The following is a 17,719-nucleotide window of genomic DNA, read 5'->3' as shown; positions in this document are numbered from 1 at the left end:
GTTCTAGGAGATTAAATCTAACCTCTAGAGCCTTGGTGATTAACCAAGTACTAGTCTCAACCTGGTTCATTGCCTCTTGTTGGTACTTCTCTAGTGGATGCATTGGCCAACTACGAGATTGGTCTATAACTTTCTTTGGCTAGGTTTGGATGGTTCACTAGACACAGGGCCAGAGTGGCTTGGGAGAATCTTATATGCCCCAAACAAGGAGGAGGGCTGAATATTGTAGATTTGGATATACAGTGTAGGGAATTGCTTTGCAAGCTAGTGGTTAGAGCATTCCTTCCAAACATTGAGCCTTGGAAGAATTTTTTTATGTTTCACGCTATACACCTCGTGGTGATGGAGATTGGATGCTTAGTTCATGTTCCATCTTCACGAAGGCAGAGTATAGGCCACCTTCATCTCCACTTATAGCTGTCATTATAAGAGCATCTAGTAGCATGTGACCTTTTATGAGACAGAGGCTTCCTAGGTCAAAGGATGAGGCTCATAGACAACCCATTCTGTGGAATGACCTTATTAGAGATGAGGTTGGATGACCTTTGGGTGTGTTTGGATATATGCAATGTGCCTGGCTTAGAGAGATGTGCACCGATAGTTATTGCTTGGAAAATTCTTAAAGGTCTCCCTATGGATTGGAGACTTGCATCTACCAAACACCTCAGAGGGAGCCTTAGACAGATCGATCAAATTGATGCAGCTTTACCTCATTAGTGGATTACTGGTACATTTCACCATCAACATAGGTGGCTAGGGTTTTCTTCATGACTGCAGTGCCATTACAGGTGTTAGCCTTGCTGGATCAGGATGAGGAGGGAGATTATGTTTTTTATTCTATCCAACCAGGATGGAGATTGTTGAAATGTGACACGCAAGAGATTATTCCTCGCACTGCCCTTCATTCAGTGAGACTAGGTAGCCGCTCAGGAAAGTAGTGGCATGTTGACCTTCTCCCTGATATTGTGACCCATGGGTCTTGGTGCTTATGGTTGTATGGTGGGTTTCCTATCAAATATCTTCATTGGGATCCTGGTGGGTGGGAAGGGATTGATGCATGAAGAGTAAGCCTTTTTCAACTACATTGCCCGTAATGCCAAGCTCCTACTTGGGTGGATTCAGAGGACTCCTACTCTCAAGCCGCACTGGGAGAGCCATGCCATCAACCCATTGATTAAAAAGAGATTTTGGCACATACTTTGGCACTCATACAGGAGGAGCCAGGTCTCCCACTTCTTTTGGTTATTCTTAAATGGTGGCCTTCCCACTAATCAGTGGAGGGCTCTTTTTGGAGTAGACCCTGCCTGCTGAGATGCCCACTATAGCTTCTGAGACAATGCAACATTGCATATGGGGGTGTAGAGCTACTCAGAGGATTTGGGGCTATATCGCTTAGCTTATGTGCAAATGAGGGATAGAGACCATTTATGTTACGTGGGGCGCTATTTCTTGGCTCAGTCATTCTGGTGCACAAATATTGATTGAGGGCAGGAATCTGGACACCGCCATAATGATATGTAGAGGTGTGGCCCAACGCTGCATGCTAGAGGATATTCCTCATACACTTTTTTTTTGGTAAATCCATGAACAGTATATTATCAATGAAATTTACATGAGAGTCTCCAAAACGGAGAGCCTCAACGGGAAATCAGAAGCAAAGAGAAACTATTTCCAGGCATGACTGATGAAGGTCTCCTTGGTGGCAAGCATCATAAACAGATTGCCGTAAGGAGCTTCTAAAATACTGATAAGATTGCAAAAACGGTTTCCCAAAATATCTCATGTTGTGATCCTGCCATATGGTCCAGAAAGCCCAATTTTTGACCCAGTACAAAAGTAAAGAGTAATGGACTGTGGTTGTAGGGAGTCTGCCAAAAAGCCAAAAGTGTTTCCCAAAAAAAGAGTTAGGGAAACGAAGGCGAAGTAACATGGAAATTTTGCGGATGAAGGCCTTAGTGCTGGAGCACGTCCAAAACAAATGAGGCACCGTTTCAGAAGGGGCCATGCATCGAAGACAAGAAGCAGATGCAATCCTTCGTTTAGCAAGAGTGACCCCCACAGATAAGGAACCTGTAAGACAACGCCATAGGAAAAGCTTTTGCTTGAGAGGCAATTTAATCCTCCATAAATTGCGAAGATTCTTTCGCCACCAAGCAAGTGATTTTGTCATATGCCAAAGAGAATTAGCATGTGAATGAATCCATGGTGATGGCTGGAGGAAAGAGTATGTCGTCCTAACCGTTAGGTCAGAAAGAATAATAGGACAAGAATTTGAGCCCACCGGGTGTAACTGCCAATCCTGTAATCTGTCCCTGTTAGATAAAGGAGAGATGGGAAGAAAAGGCTGCAGCAAGTCAGCAATTTTCCCCCAAATGAACCTGTGATGCATGGCTAGTGGATAGGAAGCCATAGCCTGAGGGAAGGAAAGCATTTGACCAGTAGCATCAACAACATCATTTATGCACCTAATCCCCAATTTGCTGAGATTGTATGCCCGAATCGGCTCTTGCAGGGCCAATGGAGAATCAAAAACAGCACTCCAGTAAATGCTTTCCTGCCGAAGGGAATTGGCATGAGACAAAAGGAAGGGTGCCCAATGAGCATGCGAAAGGACCTGTTTCCAATCGCAAATAAGTGAAGTGGCAAAAGGGCAGCTCGGGATAGAACCTACAAATCTGCCCAAAATGACCTCCCAGTGATCAGTGATCCATGCACCATGTGCAGAAGTGCGTAAGGCCGTGCACATGGTTGCAAGCATATGAGTCCATGGCTGCGTCTGACGAAAAAAGGTGAGTAGGAGAGGAATTTTCCTTGCCAAGACATGATGTGCAATATTCAGCACATTCAATCCGCCATGCATCCTCGGGGAACAAACTTTTGCCATCCGCATAAGTCTTAAAGCTTTAGTAGAAGACTTTGTTTTCCATAACAACTCCATAGCCTGAGACATGAAAGCAGAAGTGTCCTGAGAGGTCCAATGTATCAAAGGCAAATAGTACTGAACATAGGCCATGATAATCGACTGGACAATCCGGAGCCTAACATGGAGTGACCAGGTGGAGAGCTTCCAGTAGTGGAGCTTGGCATGAAGTTTGTCAAAAATCCACTTTAACTGTTGTTTCCTAGTGATGTACCAGCCAATAGGGTAACCAAGATGGCGGACCACATCATAGGGCTACATAATGTGTCCGGGCCATAAAAGAACATGCCAATCATATAAATGCAGAGGTATGAGGCTAGATTTGTCAAAATTGACATGCAGGCCAGCAGCCATGCCATATATAGATAGAGTGTCCATAAGAGTCTTCAACTGCTGTGGAGAATTATGCTGCATAAAGGAGTCATCTGCATATGCTTGAGCCATAAAGGGAGGGGCTCCAGGAATCTGAAGACCAATGAGAAGGTCCTGCGCGGTAAGATGATCCAAGTATCTGAGAAGTGGGTGAGTGGCAATGGCATATAAGAGGGCACTCAGTGGACACCCTTGTCTGACCGAACGACCCAAGGACCAAGATTGAGAAAGATGATTGCCAAGGATGCATTGGGCTGTAGAGTCAGCATACAAGCAGTAGATGACATTAGCCATTTTTGGCCCGAATCCCAGATATTCCTCATACACAGTATAGGCCACCTCTGTAGAGGATTGATACTGCTTGGGAGCTCATTGCCAGTATCACAGCTTGGCAGATTTGGAGGGCCAGATGCACAGAGGCTATTGAGGGCAATTAGATATACGACACTCACTGCATTTGTGTACTATATCGGGATATATTATTCACACTCTTATGGCCACATGGGCTCGTATACAGGGACCATCCAAATCTGCGCATGCAAAGCGCACCAGTTTCATGAGGGAGTGGGATCAAGGGATCTTTTTCTCAATGACCCCTATGGGACTCTCGTGGCACCTTTGTGCCCCATATTGGTTGAGATCACCCTACATTTTGGGACGAGGTTTGTTTGTTCTGGCTTCCAGCCCTGATTTTGTAAGGTCTATTCATACTTAATAGGAGTCTCCTTTTTGCCCCCTTGCGCGCCCCCCCCCCCCCCCCCCCAAAAAAAAAGAACGAATCTTTGGCTTGAGATCGGGAGTAATGAGACCCACAGCCTGTGCCAATGAGAGTGGTCTTCAACTCTTTGTCGAAATCAGCTTGGAGGATCAGAAGCTCGTCTTTGGAAAAATTAATGGTTCTCCTGACTGGTGAGGGTGAGGAAGGATAGGCTTGAGCAGAAGCCATGATGCCAATCAAGGAACTGGCGGTTGACTTGAACACAATAATTTATTCCATATGTGGACTCAGGAAAAGGAGCGGAAGAGGCAAGGGGAGGGACTTATCTGCGCAGGAGAAGGGTAAGAAGGCCAGAGGAAGAAGAAGGTGGGCAAACACAGCACGAGTTGGGATGAATGGTGGGCAGGAGGGGATTATGCAGAGAAGAGGGGAATGGTGGGAAGAGAAGGAGAATGGAGAGGAGAATCCAAATAACGACCTCTGAGAAAAACAAGCTGCAAAAGCTGTGTCAAACGAGTTGCAAAGGCATACTAGTCACTAGATGACAAAACATTTGTCATTTGATTCAAAGTAGCCTTTGGGTTTTGAATTGAGTTCATTAAGTAGACTCAGTTAGACTAAAACCTGTAAAAGTTCTATCCGTAAAGTTGGGTCTTTATCTGGATTCATGCAGCCCTTGAAAATTGGTATCAGGAATTTCATGTATGGACCAGCCTGTTTCCCACATTAAAAGCATAAAATAACAATGAGAAGATGATATTCAAAACAATGAATTTGTTAGATCATACAAAAATAGAACGAAAGCTAGATGATCCATCAAAACTCATGAACGATTAATCCATGAGACATCTAACGATCAATATATGGATAATTTTGGCATAGAATCCTGCAATCTAACAATCGATTAGGGTTCTCATAGATTTATATTGAAGGAAACGTTTTTGTAAACAGAGGTGTCGCATTTCACTTTGCGCCTGTGAGACCCATTGCAACCTGCCATGAATTGCATCCAAAAGGCTTTTCAAAGTCTCCGAGTTCGGCCATTAAAGTTGAACCACTTTCATTTGCTTTCTAGGTGATGGTAGGCTCCAACCCTGCTCCAATGATATAGCCTCGAACCCTGCTCCAATGATATAGCTCATAAGACTCCAAGTTGTCACCAATATCGATTCCCAAAGCTGAGAGTTCATTCTATGACCTTCTGCGAAAATCAATTCTCTCCTTGCCTGAAATAAGCCTTGTAAAATAGATCATGCATCATCAAGAGATGTAACATCATTGATGTGAAGAAACGAGTCTTCACATACCAATTCTCTCCTTTGGCATTTCTTGTCATACTCTTTGCTCGATGGGCATTAGTGCTAATTTGTGTCCAGTCACAAGACAAGTTCATGACAAACATGAATAGATGGAACTGGACCCGACCATGAGTGGACAAAAACACGTAGAGGGATAGGCGGCATGTCCACACAAAATGAGAGGGAGAGAGTGCCACCTGCATAGAGAGGCAAGCAGAATCAACGGCGGGGAGCATGCCGGTGGTGCAGAGAGGGGCGCAGCACAGAGACGGGAAGGTGAGCAACAAAAAAAGGGCACTTGACAGACATGGGTAGCCTTTGGGCAGAGAATAGCTAGGATGGGCTGGTTGCGAAGAAATGGGTCAGCAAATGCACACAAGCATTGAGTAATCAGTGTGAGGGAAATAGAAATTACATTCGAAAAACTAGGGTTACAGGTTGGGAAGGCACAGGGAAGGAGCTGAAGTGCAGAGCACAAAAAATAGGGGTACAGGCTATATGTGCATTGTGGAGCCATGGCCTTTTGCAGTACGGCAGCTTGCATCCTCTTGCAGAACAGAAGGGTTTTGACATGCATGTTTCTGAGGGAGTCGTGGAAGGTGCTTCACAGGGTGTGCTCAATCGCATTTCTTCTGAGTAAATGGATATTTAATTCGGCCATTCCATCCTCAACCATTCCATTCCACCCCCACCAGCTGGAAAAATCATTTCATTCATGGAAGATGAGCTCAAAGTCCTTTAGGACATCACTACAGAACACAAACACCCTCTAGAAGTGTTTGCTCTCATCCTTCGAGAAGGCAGATTCAAGACTGGTACCTTGAAGAGCTCCCATCGACCCAGTTATCACACCTTAGAGACATCAATTTACATGGTAGGGGGTTTTTCCAGTTGGACTTTGATACCGGAGGCTGCCACATCTATTCTTGCACTCAGCCCCTCCCCATTGAAAGAGATAGAAAGGCATTTATGCACCATTACCACCTTCATTTTAATCTGGTCCCAGAGCCCCAGCATTCTTGATGATCATGTCGTTCCCCAAACACCTGATGAGCCCCCTTTATTGATGGAGGATGGACTCATGGAGAATAATGGAATCAGTGCCATATTTGCACGCATTCCAGCACCTTGCATGTGACTGCACCACGACGAGGCTTAGAGGCACCAGCAGATTCACAGGACAGCCCCCCCTCAAAGCCCCCCCCCCCCCCCCCCCCCCCCCCCCCCCCCCCCCCATCCTCCTGCAGCAGATCAAGAGACAAAATCCAGCCCCTCCCGTATATGCTCTATCCTGCTGCATATCTCGGAGTCTTGGATGAAGCTGTCACGGATCCGAGTGCTCAAGTGTCTCTCCTGCCTCCAGGGATCCTCCAGAGACAAAATAACCGGAGCATGATTGAAGAAAATAGTGCTAGCCTGTGTACATGGCCTCAAAAAGGTTATGTACAAGGCATTAACAAATAATACTCACTCAACACCATTCAGAGCACATCAGAGCACAGACTCTGATTTATCACGACAGCATAATGATTGCACAAACATCAAGAGAGACATAATAGACACTGAACAAAGACATAGCAGAACTTCTCCTTCATTCATTAGCGATCAGAATCAACGTTTTTCCCTAGATGCAACTGTCAGGGTAATAACTACTCGGTTCAGATCCCAAAAGGTACATCCACACGTAACTAACCCCCAAGCCCTTTGACTAAGGTCTAAGAATTACATAAGAAAGCCCTAACACTTGGCACAGCCTGGTGGCTAAATTTTTCCCAAAAATTTGACCTGAACCCATCAATCCCTGATCAGCAAAATCTGATTTCTGCAAATATAGAATACATCCATATGGCTTCATACAAGCTAAAAATGAAGAACCATAGATGAATAAGGATATCCATACTCCAAGAACATGGAATAGGACATAAGAATCTGCATGACTCTTCAACATCTGCAATATATCTTGATGAAAATCCTCCAACATCTTCAACATGTATCAAAAATGGCACTCCAAACAAGTTAGAATCATTATCATCATGAACAGTTGGTTAATTGAAACCATTGCATATATCTTTGGCTTCAAAAACTGATTCAGTAAATCAAAAATATGCTTTAGGAAATTTGCATTCTGGAAATTCTGATTTGAAATCTGAAATTCTGAATTCTGAAAATCTGCAATAATCTGATTCTCTGAAACTGTTTTTCAGATTCAGCAACTTGAAAATCTGCAATCTCTTTCTGAAAATCTGAAATCAGAAAATCTCCTAAAATTGAAAATCCATCTAACTTTTGAAATTTCAGATTTTTCAAAATCTGATCACATACTCCTGTTAATCTGATCTCAGAGACCACTCCCAACATGATGTCAGATTGAAGCTTCTGAATTTTTGCATAAGTCGGAATTCTTGAAATCTGAAAAATTTTGTTTTTTGAAATCTGATTGTATATCCGTGATATTCTGAATTGGAATATAACACTCCCAAAACCTGAAACTGAATTTTCTGATCATTCTTTAAAATCAGATTAAAAATCTCAACAATCTGATTCAATCCTATCTTTGCAAAAACTTTATTGACAGAATTCTGATTTGATTTGATTGCTCCTATGACATAATCTGATCCCCATAAAGCTGGAAAACATGATTTCCAAATAGTTTGAAGCTTTGCTCTCTTGACAGGAAAAATTGACCTGCATTTGAATGAGTTTTTCTTCAAATCTGCAACTTCTACTGTATTCTGATCATTGTTTCCATGAAACACAAACTGAATAAACACTTCTCTTCTATCAACTTGGATTTTGGATTCATAAACTTCATTGTGATCATACAGAGACTGATCTCTTTGCAGTTGTAAATTCCCCTGACTTTGTTGAGAACCCCTAACTGCTTCTCTTTCAATCTGATTCAGTTTCTTCCATATCTGATCCATTCTGAGTATTTTATTGTGGTGGGTAGTGTTAGATGTGAGTGTAGGGCCATCTTGGGACTCTATTTGGCTTCTTTGGCTCTCTAGATCCTCAATTATGCCTCTAGGCTCCATCCTTTCCATCCCATTCCCATCACAAACATGCTTATTATGCAAGTAAACATCATCTTTTTGGGATTTATTGCTATGTTGCAATACTCACAAATTGCACAAGAAATGCAAACTCTAATACACCATGACATCCTTCTCATCACTTCTTTTGATGGATAATCTTTAACTACTCTATGAGCTAGCTCTAATGTTGGGTTAGGGGTATCTTTTGGGTTTTGTTGGCTCTCTTGGCTCTCACCCATTTGTACTGGCAGGCAATACAGGGCAGAAGCAGCCTGCTCTGATACCATGTTGAAAATATGAAAGCAAGAGCAAAACTAGAAATGAAACAAGAACAAATGAAAGACAAAGAGTTACCTTGAGATGAGTGTAGACAAGACACAAGATTGATGCTTTCATTGATGTGACACCTACAATATATAGGTGAGAAGTACAAGATTGAGTAGACTGACTTATGGGATAAATGTAGAGGTGCCACATGGCAAGACTCAAGACACAAAGACTCAACTGAAACTAGACTAGAGAAATAGTACACCTAGTGTGCACTTATTTCCAACATATCCAAGGTTTTGGGGGGGCCTCAGTGCTTTGAGAGGCGTGGCGTCCTTAGAGGAGAGCTACATAGAGTAGCAGTTGTGGGAGACCCATTGATATTCTCTTCCTCTAGGAGAACCATCTTTTAGAGGGGCGTACCCGCTACTACAGGAAGATTCTACCAGGAAGGAGACACTTTCTGGTCTCCCTCTTTTGGCCCCTCCGAGATGCAGGGTGGAGTTTGTATTTCTGCCAGTGAGCAGCTCTTGCCACCTGTAGTTAGCTCAGCCTTCAGGCATCATTGACATTGGTCGGGCTCAGTGGGTGACCATCAGGATTGGTGAGGATTGTGTGGGCTTTTTAAATGTTCATGCTCTGAACGCAGCTGGAAGAGCCGCGTTTTGGAGTACAGTTCCCCAGTCCCTCCCACACGCCAACTTTTGGTGTATGGGTGGGGACTTTAACATCATAGAGTTAGCAAAGGATAGACTTGGAGGAGGGAGGCATGGTTACATTTTGTGGCTCAGAGTACTTTGCTTGCGAGGAGTTGATCCTAGCTCTCAGGGGGCAGGACCCTTGGCACTTACTACAGTTTGGACGCAGCCCCGCGGGTCTGTGCTTCTCAAGGTCTGACAGGAGGAGCACTGGCCCCAATCTTTCCAGACTTGATAGATTCTATGTGGATGAGTGGGCTTGCGGTCGTGGGGGCATGATCGGTATTTTGGCTATGTTAGGGCTTTCTTATGTAATTCTTAGACCTTAGTCAAAGGGCTTGGGGGTTAGTTACGTGTGGATGTACCTTTTGGGATCTGAACCGAGTAGTTATTACCCTGACAGTTGCATCTAGAAAAAAACGTTGATTCTGATCGCTAATGAATGAAGGAGAAGTTCTGCTATGTCTTTGTTCAGTGTCTATTATGTCTTTCTTGATGTTTGTGCAATCATTATGCTGTCGTGATAAATCAGAGTCTGTGCTCTGATGTGCTCTGAATGGTGTTGAGTGAGTATTATTTGTTAATGCCTTGTACAAAATCTTTTTGAGGCCATGTACACACTGGCGATCCTGCGAGTTCGAATGCCCTGAGTTCTGGGAGGATATGACATATTCAAAGGACCGCTAGCCTTGGATGTCTGAAGATAATTCGGGGAATTCAAGACAATATTATACAAGGTTAAGGGCCAGAGATGCTAATGTTGCTTTAACAAGCAGGAATGATGACGAAGAAGGTGATGATTATGATTCAGATCAAATCAAAGGCGAAATCAGATTTAGGAGGCGAAATCAGATTCAAGAGGCGAAATCAGATTGACATAATCAGTTATGGTTCTAGGAAGTCAGATACTGAATGATTGCTCTGATCTTGCAGAAAGCAGACTACTCTGAATCTGCAGACTGCTCTGATCTTGCAGCAGACTACTCAGAACCTGCAGGTGGTGCAGAATCAGAATCTGCAAGTGCAGTAAAATCACAATCTGTAGGTGCAGCAGAATCAGCATCTGCATATCCTTGGATGGGATGGTGGAATTCCTCATTCAAAGTGCTACTTCACATTGGAGGTTGACGTGTTCCAAGTAAGCCATCATTCAGATTTTGCATAATAAACACCTCAAATTCTGATTTTAGAAAGTTTTTAGCAATGTTTGAGCACCTATTTGTCATGAGTGGGGTGGATCTCGGTATAGCACCGCAGCTCTCCATTCCAAGCATACATATGGGCTCTATTTGATGTGGTTCATTGAATATGAGAGCTCACATAGCTATCTAATTTCTAACTTCAAATATGGGTAAAAAGAAGAAAAAGAAGTGTTTGATTTGCATGAGTCATAAACATGCCACAAATGAATGCTCATACATGTGTGAGCCATGTTCGAAAGGAGATCAATGCAAGAAGTTTTGCATGATTGATCTATGCACAAAATTTCACAAAATCATCAAGCATTTTCATAAAGCATCATCATGTGAGAAGATGAAGAGAGCTAGAGAGAAGCTAGATGTATTTGAAGGAGTGTTGGAAGATGCATATGAGTATCATAGGGATCATGCGGATGGAGGATGTAGATCTTGTTCTAGCAAGAAGAGGGTGAAAAAGTTGGAGAAAGCATGTGAGAAATTGAGGGAGAAACCCTAGCTGCACTCAACCTGTAGGACCAGCCTATTCACATTCTGCACAGGCTGCGGCGACCTGAACAGCCTATTCACATTCTGTCCGCCCTGCGCTGACCTGAATCTTTTGTCCGCCAGTTTTTTTTTGCTGTCCGCCCTGCGCCGGCCTGATTTCAGTAGCTGCTGCTGCCCGCCGTACTGTTGCAGCTCTTCTTTGGCTGCCTTCTTCATCAATTCAAGGGTGCGTATCATCTCAAGGAAGCTGCAGATCGACTGTCCTCCTAAACGAGCTATTTTGCTGCATTCAGTTCTGCCATTGCTTCCTCTTGAAGAGTCTACAAGGTATTGTGCATTGTCTCCATCAGTTTGCTGGTTAGTCCTTTTCTTATCCTCATATCTGCAAACTGCTAGTTCCTCATGCTTCGATGGGCTGTCAAATGCTATGGCCTTGACAAGTGGTGAGAGAGCCGGCTTCTAAAAACAGTTTGGATCTCTTCTTTCATTCATTTCTGCAATCTTGTAAGGGAATAGACACTGCCCTTGCATTTTAGCAAGAGGTAAGACCTTCCCACATGGCCTCTTCTACTCATTCTCTCATGTCTATCGACAAATTCAATGGGTCCCAACTTTCATACTTGGCAAATCAAAATCAAGTGCCATCTTATGAAAGAAAGTCTTTGGGACGTTGTTCATCCTGCTGCTCCCGAAGATTCCGACATTGAGCAAGTTATCACTTATGCTCCCACTGCCAAGAATGACAAAGCCTATGCTATCATCTTGCTCGGTCTTGGAGATGATTACATTCATCACATCTCCGACATACAGTCTTGCTTCTCGAGCATGGATCACTTTGGATACCCTTTTTGGACCCCGCTCTACAAATTCTAAGATTGCACTTATGATCTCATTCTTTGATCTATATATGTAGGAGGGAGCTACTATAGCCTCTCATGTCAATTATTTTCGCAGTCTTATGGTTCAGCTTGCATCGGTGAAGTCCCCCATCTCCGAAGATATTGCTGTTGCTGTGCTTCTCAAAAGCTTACCTGACACCTATGCTACTCTTGTCACTACCTTCAAGTATCACAATAATCCTACTCTTGAAGGTATCATCAATGCTCTCCAAGAAGAGGAAAGAACAAAACAACAAAAGGTAGCTGACACTGCATTTTTAGCAAAGAAAGGAGGTTCTAAGGTAAGAAAGCCTTGCACCCATTGTGGAAAAACTAATCATATGGAGAAGGATTGCTTCAAGGCTCATCCATGCACCATTTGTGGCCGTGATAATCACCGGGAGAAGGACTGCTACTCTAAAACCTCTACATCAGCCCCTGCATCTACCTCAGCCCCTGTTGCTGCAGCATCTACATCAGCAGATCTTGCTGTTCATTCCTCACATGATGAGGAATGGGCTTTCTGATTACTTCACCTTTCTTGTCTACCACTTTGACCACCGATGATGTAGGTCAAGGGGTTCTAGTGTCTTACTCATTATGCTTTTTGACCTCTCTCTTGTCCCTACCCAAGAGGCAGAGATTGCCCTTGAGGAGGGGATGTCTTCAAGGTCCATCTGTTTGTCTACAGTCAGTCTTCTGTCTATCTAGTCTTGTCTGTCTGTCTATCTGTTGTCTGTCTATCTGTCTGACTGTGTCTTGTTTTAAGATCCATCTTGTCCCTATCCTTGTGGACCCATATGAGGATATCACTTGAGGAGGGGTGTCTCAGGATCTTTTGTCTCTCATGTCTTGTCTCTCAGTCTATCAGTCTTTATATCTGTCTTCTAGTATTGTCCATCTTGTCTTCTAGCTTGTCTCTCAATCCTTGTCTAGTCTCTCTGTCTTGGTCTTATCTTTTGTCATGTCATAGTCTTGTCTTTTTGTCTTCCTCCTAGTGTCCACTTAAGGAGGGTGTTGGAAATAAGTGCACACTAGGTGTACTATTTCTCTAGTCTAGTTTCAGTTGAGTCTTTGTGTCTTGAGTCTAGTGCCATGTGGCACCTCTACATTTATCCCATAAGTCAGTCTACTCAATCTTGTACTTCTCACCTATATATTGTAGGTGTCACATCAATGAAAGCATCAATCTTGTGTCTTGTCTACACTCATCTCAAGGTAACTCTTTGTCTTTCATTTGTTCTTGTTTCATTTCTAGTTTTGCTCTTGCTTTCATATTTTCAACAGGATATTCCAAGAGGAAATCCACATAGCTAATCTATGTGGGATGCAGAACTATTGGAACTACTCTCCACTCGAAGAGTCTTGGGCGTGGGTTTTGACAGGGAGTAATCACAGTCAGTCCTATCCGAGCTCGGGAAAAAGCATAATCTGGACTCCACTTGTCACAATGCAAGTATTTGTAGGAGGGGGGAAGGTGCACTACTACAAAAATATGAAGGAACACAAAGAGCAGCACCTCCAAGCTGGAGGACACCACCTCCTCGTCCTGATCTCTGTGGCTTGAGCCTCCCAACTGCATCCAAGCCAAGAGCCAAAGATGGGTAAGCACGTTGGTGATGCACAGATCATGCAAATGATGAGAGACGATTGCCTACTCCTAGATGGCGGCAGACTCTGACTCCATATCCCATTCCATCCACGATGTTGCACTCGAGGGGAAGGAGATGATCATCGCGCCTCTCTGGCGTGGAGGGCCTCGAGTGATGAAACACCACACAAATCTGAATGGGAGCCACCATCTCCTTGAAAATACCAATTCCTTCGACAGGGAGACATTGGAAGAAACTATAATCCACTAGCTGCTCCAAAATCCAAAGGAGGCTGCCTGACGACTCTGGCAGGAGAACCGGCGCCGCGAAGCGATGAATCAAGTGATGGACTGAACCCGCCTACTGCCTCCGCTTGGGGTTTGGCTATAGCCACCAAGGGTGCCCACATGGACTGTCCACCACAGCACCGGACTGTCCACCAAGGGTGCCCATTGCACAGACTATCCACCACAACACGGATTGTCCACCGGGTACCCAACGCACACAAACTGTCCACCACAACACGGACTGCCCACTGCAACAATGGCACCAAGCATTGGGATCATCCGCAGCATTGAAGGCTCCAACGGCACTGACGGCACCAACTGACACTCCAACGGATCTCCTAGAGATAGGACATTCTACCAAAGACTACTCTGCCACCTCATGGAATCCACCAAAGATAGTAGATGCCACCGACTGGACCTCACGCATATATGGTCCCTTGACTCATCTTGAAGGAGAGCCCGACATCCTTCATTCTTCATCTCTCACTCATCTTCTTGGAGGACATCCTTATTCCACCTTGAAGGACATCCTTATTCCATATTGGAGGACATCCTTTTGATCCCATCTTGGAGGACATCCTTATCTTGCATCCTTATCTCACTTGGAAGACATCCTTATGCTCATCCTTCATACCACTTTGTACCCCTTTGTTCTATCATCAGCTTGACCTATGCCTTCCTCTTCACTATGACATCTACTCAGTGTGCAAAGTATAGTGAAGGACATGTATCGATGTTCTCTGAGTAGTGCAAATGTTCTCATTACTTCCACAGTATTGTCTTCCCTTGTGTTGTATTTCGCTACATAGTGTCTTTTGTGTTGTGCCATGAGCATCAAGGACTCCGGACATATTTTCCAGAGAAGAGCCACCACGTAGTGTGCCAGGCAGCCAGCCCTGCTACAGGTACACTAAAATTTGGCACGCCCGGTGGGACTCTCGAAACTGGGACTCCTAATAGCTCAACCTTTCCTCTGCGTTGCCTCCTCTTTCCGTGTTGCGTCCTCTCTACATGCCCAATACATGGTGCTGTGTAGGCCGCTCAGCCCATCCAAAAATCCTCTCTCAATATGCTGCTATACAGTCACAAGTGGTTCAGCTACTTGCCACCCAGGGAACCTCCTCCACCCCTCCCTATGGCGGCTAACCTTGGTAACCCACCCTTGGCAACGCAGGAGGCCAAGCAATCCCTCCTGGTCCAGCCAATCCTCTTGGCGCATAACCGCTTTCCACGGTGCAAGGCCAAGTCCACGTCCAGCTTCCAACCTTCAACGGATCATCCACTAAGGATGTGGATGACCACATCCGATGGTTCATCTCTGGTTGTAAGAGCCGTGGTCTTGATAGGATGCCTTCTTGGTTCTCTTTCCGTCCACTCTTCAAGGTTCTGCAAACAACTGGTTCAATCAATTTCCAATCGACCACTTTACATATTGGACCACTCTGAAGGACACCTTCCTCCGAACCTTCCGTCCTGGTAACTACGAGGACCACATTCTCCAAGAGCTAGGGAAGCTCCAACTGCTACCAAGGGAGAGAGTGTCGGAACTCATGACATAGAACCACAGTGCTGGTGCCCCGCTTACTGACTTACCCTGGCGACTTCATGGTGCGTCGGTGGGTGACACAAGCCTTACCTAGATCCACCCTTCAGAAGATTCGGGAGAGTCAGCCCACACCAACCACATTGTTGGAATTCCAGGAGCTAGCCTCCCAACTCGCCTGTCTCTCTTCTGCCCCCACCTGCCCTCTGTTGCCTCCGCCTACTCCTCTGCTGCTCCCGCCTGCCTCTGCTGCCTACACCTGCCCATTTGCTGCCCTCGCCTGCCCCTGTACATCCCCCCGCTTGCCCTTCAGCTGCCCCCGCCAGCCCCTCTACTGCCCCCCGCCTGCCTCTCTTCAGCCCCCGCCAGCCCCTTTGTTGCCCGCCCCCTGCCTTCTTCAGTCCCCGCTTGCCCCTATGCTGCCCCCGCCTGCTCCATTGTCCTTGATTCCCCTGCTGTTCCTGCCCTTGCCCCCCTTCCACTGCTCCCGCCTCTGGATTCAAGTCGGCCGCCCACTTTTCTTGATTGGTCTTATGGCTTTTTGGCGCAGCCAATCTCTCATCACCCCCTCTGGCCGTTACATTCATCAATTTTTCACAAGATGAGCTCACCTCTCTTCAGCACGACATTGACCTTGAGGTCCAGACTATCCTTGTTGCGAGAGTTTATGGTTCCCACCCCTCTCGTTCGCAGGCCCGTGAATGGCTTCTAGCAGCTCTCCCTTCGGAGCTAATTGTGCACTTTCAGGATACTCGTTTACTTGGTCGAGGCTTCTTCCAGGTGGACTTTCATTCTTCAGAAGCTACTTCTTAGGCTTTGGCTAGCAGCCCCTTTCCTCTTGGTCCTAGGACTTTCATTCTTCAGAAGCTACTTCTTAGGCTTTGGCTAGCAGCCCCTTTCCTCTTGGTCCTAGGACTTTCATTCTTCCAGGTGGACTTTCATTCTTCAGAAGCTACTTCTTAGGCTTTGGCTAGCAGCCCCTTTCCTCTTGGTCCTAGGAAGATTTTCTTCTTTCAGTACCAGGTGGGCTTTGATCCAGTGGTGGAGGGTCAGCGCCTTACCCCGGTCTCACTACGGTTCCCTGCTCTTCCTCGGTCCTATTGGAAGCTTTTAGTTTCCATAGGGGCATCCTTTGGCCAGGTTCTAGAGGTACCAATCCTCCATAACTCTCCCGCCTCAGCTTTCGCGGCCATTACCGCCACTCTTGATGGTGTACCCCGGGTCCTTGTGCTTGTTCCTGATCCATTGATTACTGATGATCATGTTATGCTTCAGAGACCTGACGGATCTCATTTCCGCCAGAGGATGGAGATTGCAGGCAGACCTCACCAGTTTCGGATTTGTCGTCGACAGGGTCACATTGCTAGAGATTATCCCAGATCGAGGGGCCATGCTAGGAGGCCGCGTGGTCCTGCCCATCAGAGGCCTTCTACAGATGCCGAGACTCCAGCTGCTCCTTTGCCATAGCAGACCACACAATGTTGGGTTGTGGTTAGGGATGGCAGGCACCCTCGGACCCCTGTACCTACCCCTTCACCCACACCCCCTGTGGAGCACCCTAACCCCTATGTAGCTCTTGCCTCACAGGATGTTGATCCTTCTTTGGAGGATGAGACCTTGCAGGCACATGATTTGGATCCCTCACACGAGGATGCTGCATCACAGTTACAAGATGATTGTACCCTTGAGGATGATGTTGCGCATTCACATTGTCATGGTACCTCTCCGGTTCTCAGGACTAGCCCTGGCTTTTCCCCGGAGTGGGAGAGAGAGGTAAGGTTTACATAGTCAGATTTTCCCTCCCTTACCTATGCGAGACGTACTTCCGCCTCTAAAGGGGGTCCTTCGTTGACCACGAGATCTTGTCGTTCCTACTCTGAGTCCTCATGAGGATTGTCTCTTGGAACATTCACGGTCTTGGGGGTTTTTTTCCGCTCGGCGGAAACAAATTGTAAAAACACAGCTTCATTGTGCAGTCACATATGGACCTATGGATTTATTGCTCTTGCAAGAGCATAAACTGGATGCTAGTCAGTGTGGGAGATCAGGCAAGCTTCTCTCGGGACACACCTTTTGGTCATCGGCTGTTGGTACCAAGGGTGGTGTTTGTATCTCTGTTTCAGCTTTGATCTTGCCTTGCACCATTGGACATGGTGTCATTTTGCCTGCGAGAGCGCAGTGGATCCTTCTTATGCAAGGTACTCCACGCATTGGTATTCTCAACCTCTATGCTCCTAACCATAGAGGTGAGAGGATTGCCTTTTGGAAATCTCTCACTACATTGATGCCTCTTGCCGACCATTGGATTATTGGTGGGTATTTTAACATGGTTGAGATGCCAACGGATAAAAGAGGTGGACATGAGGGCTTGGTGCATCCTCTTGAAAGAGCATCTTGGGAGAGGTTTATACTCTCCATTCATAGTA

At 45.5% G+C, this 17,719-nt stretch overlaps 1 protein-coding gene across 8 annotated transcripts in view; it reads right to left on the bottom strand.

The window, feature by feature from the left end:
* LOC147630606 (uncharacterized) overlaps nucleotides 1-17,719 on the bottom strand; it is a 280,387-nt gene that overhangs the window by 43,602 nt on the left and 219,066 nt on the right. For 6 of the 8 annotated variants that reach the window (XM_086810544.1, XM_086810547.1, XM_086810550.1 and 3 more), the window contains one exon: nucleotides 4,635-4,724. The exons of the other annotated variants lie outside the window; for them this stretch is intronic. In XM_086810544.1, coding sequence (XP_086666670.1) covers nucleotides 4,635-4,724 — 90 coding nt within the window. The remainder of the gene's footprint in view (nucleotides 1-4,634; nucleotides 4,725-17,719) is intronic. 8 annotated transcript variants of the gene reach the window in all.

The sequence above is a fragment of the Cibotium barometz genome, chromosome 16, assembly GCF_041138505.1.
Source record: "Cibotium barometz isolate CiBa-2024 chromosome 16, ASM4113850v1, whole genome shotgun sequence".
Classification (NCBI taxonomy): Eukaryota; Viridiplantae; Streptophyta; class Polypodiopsida; order Cyatheales; family Cibotiaceae; genus Cibotium; species Cibotium barometz.
The sequence above is the reverse complement of the archived record's forward strand: the minus strand, read 5'-3'. Positions and strand labels throughout refer to the sequence as shown.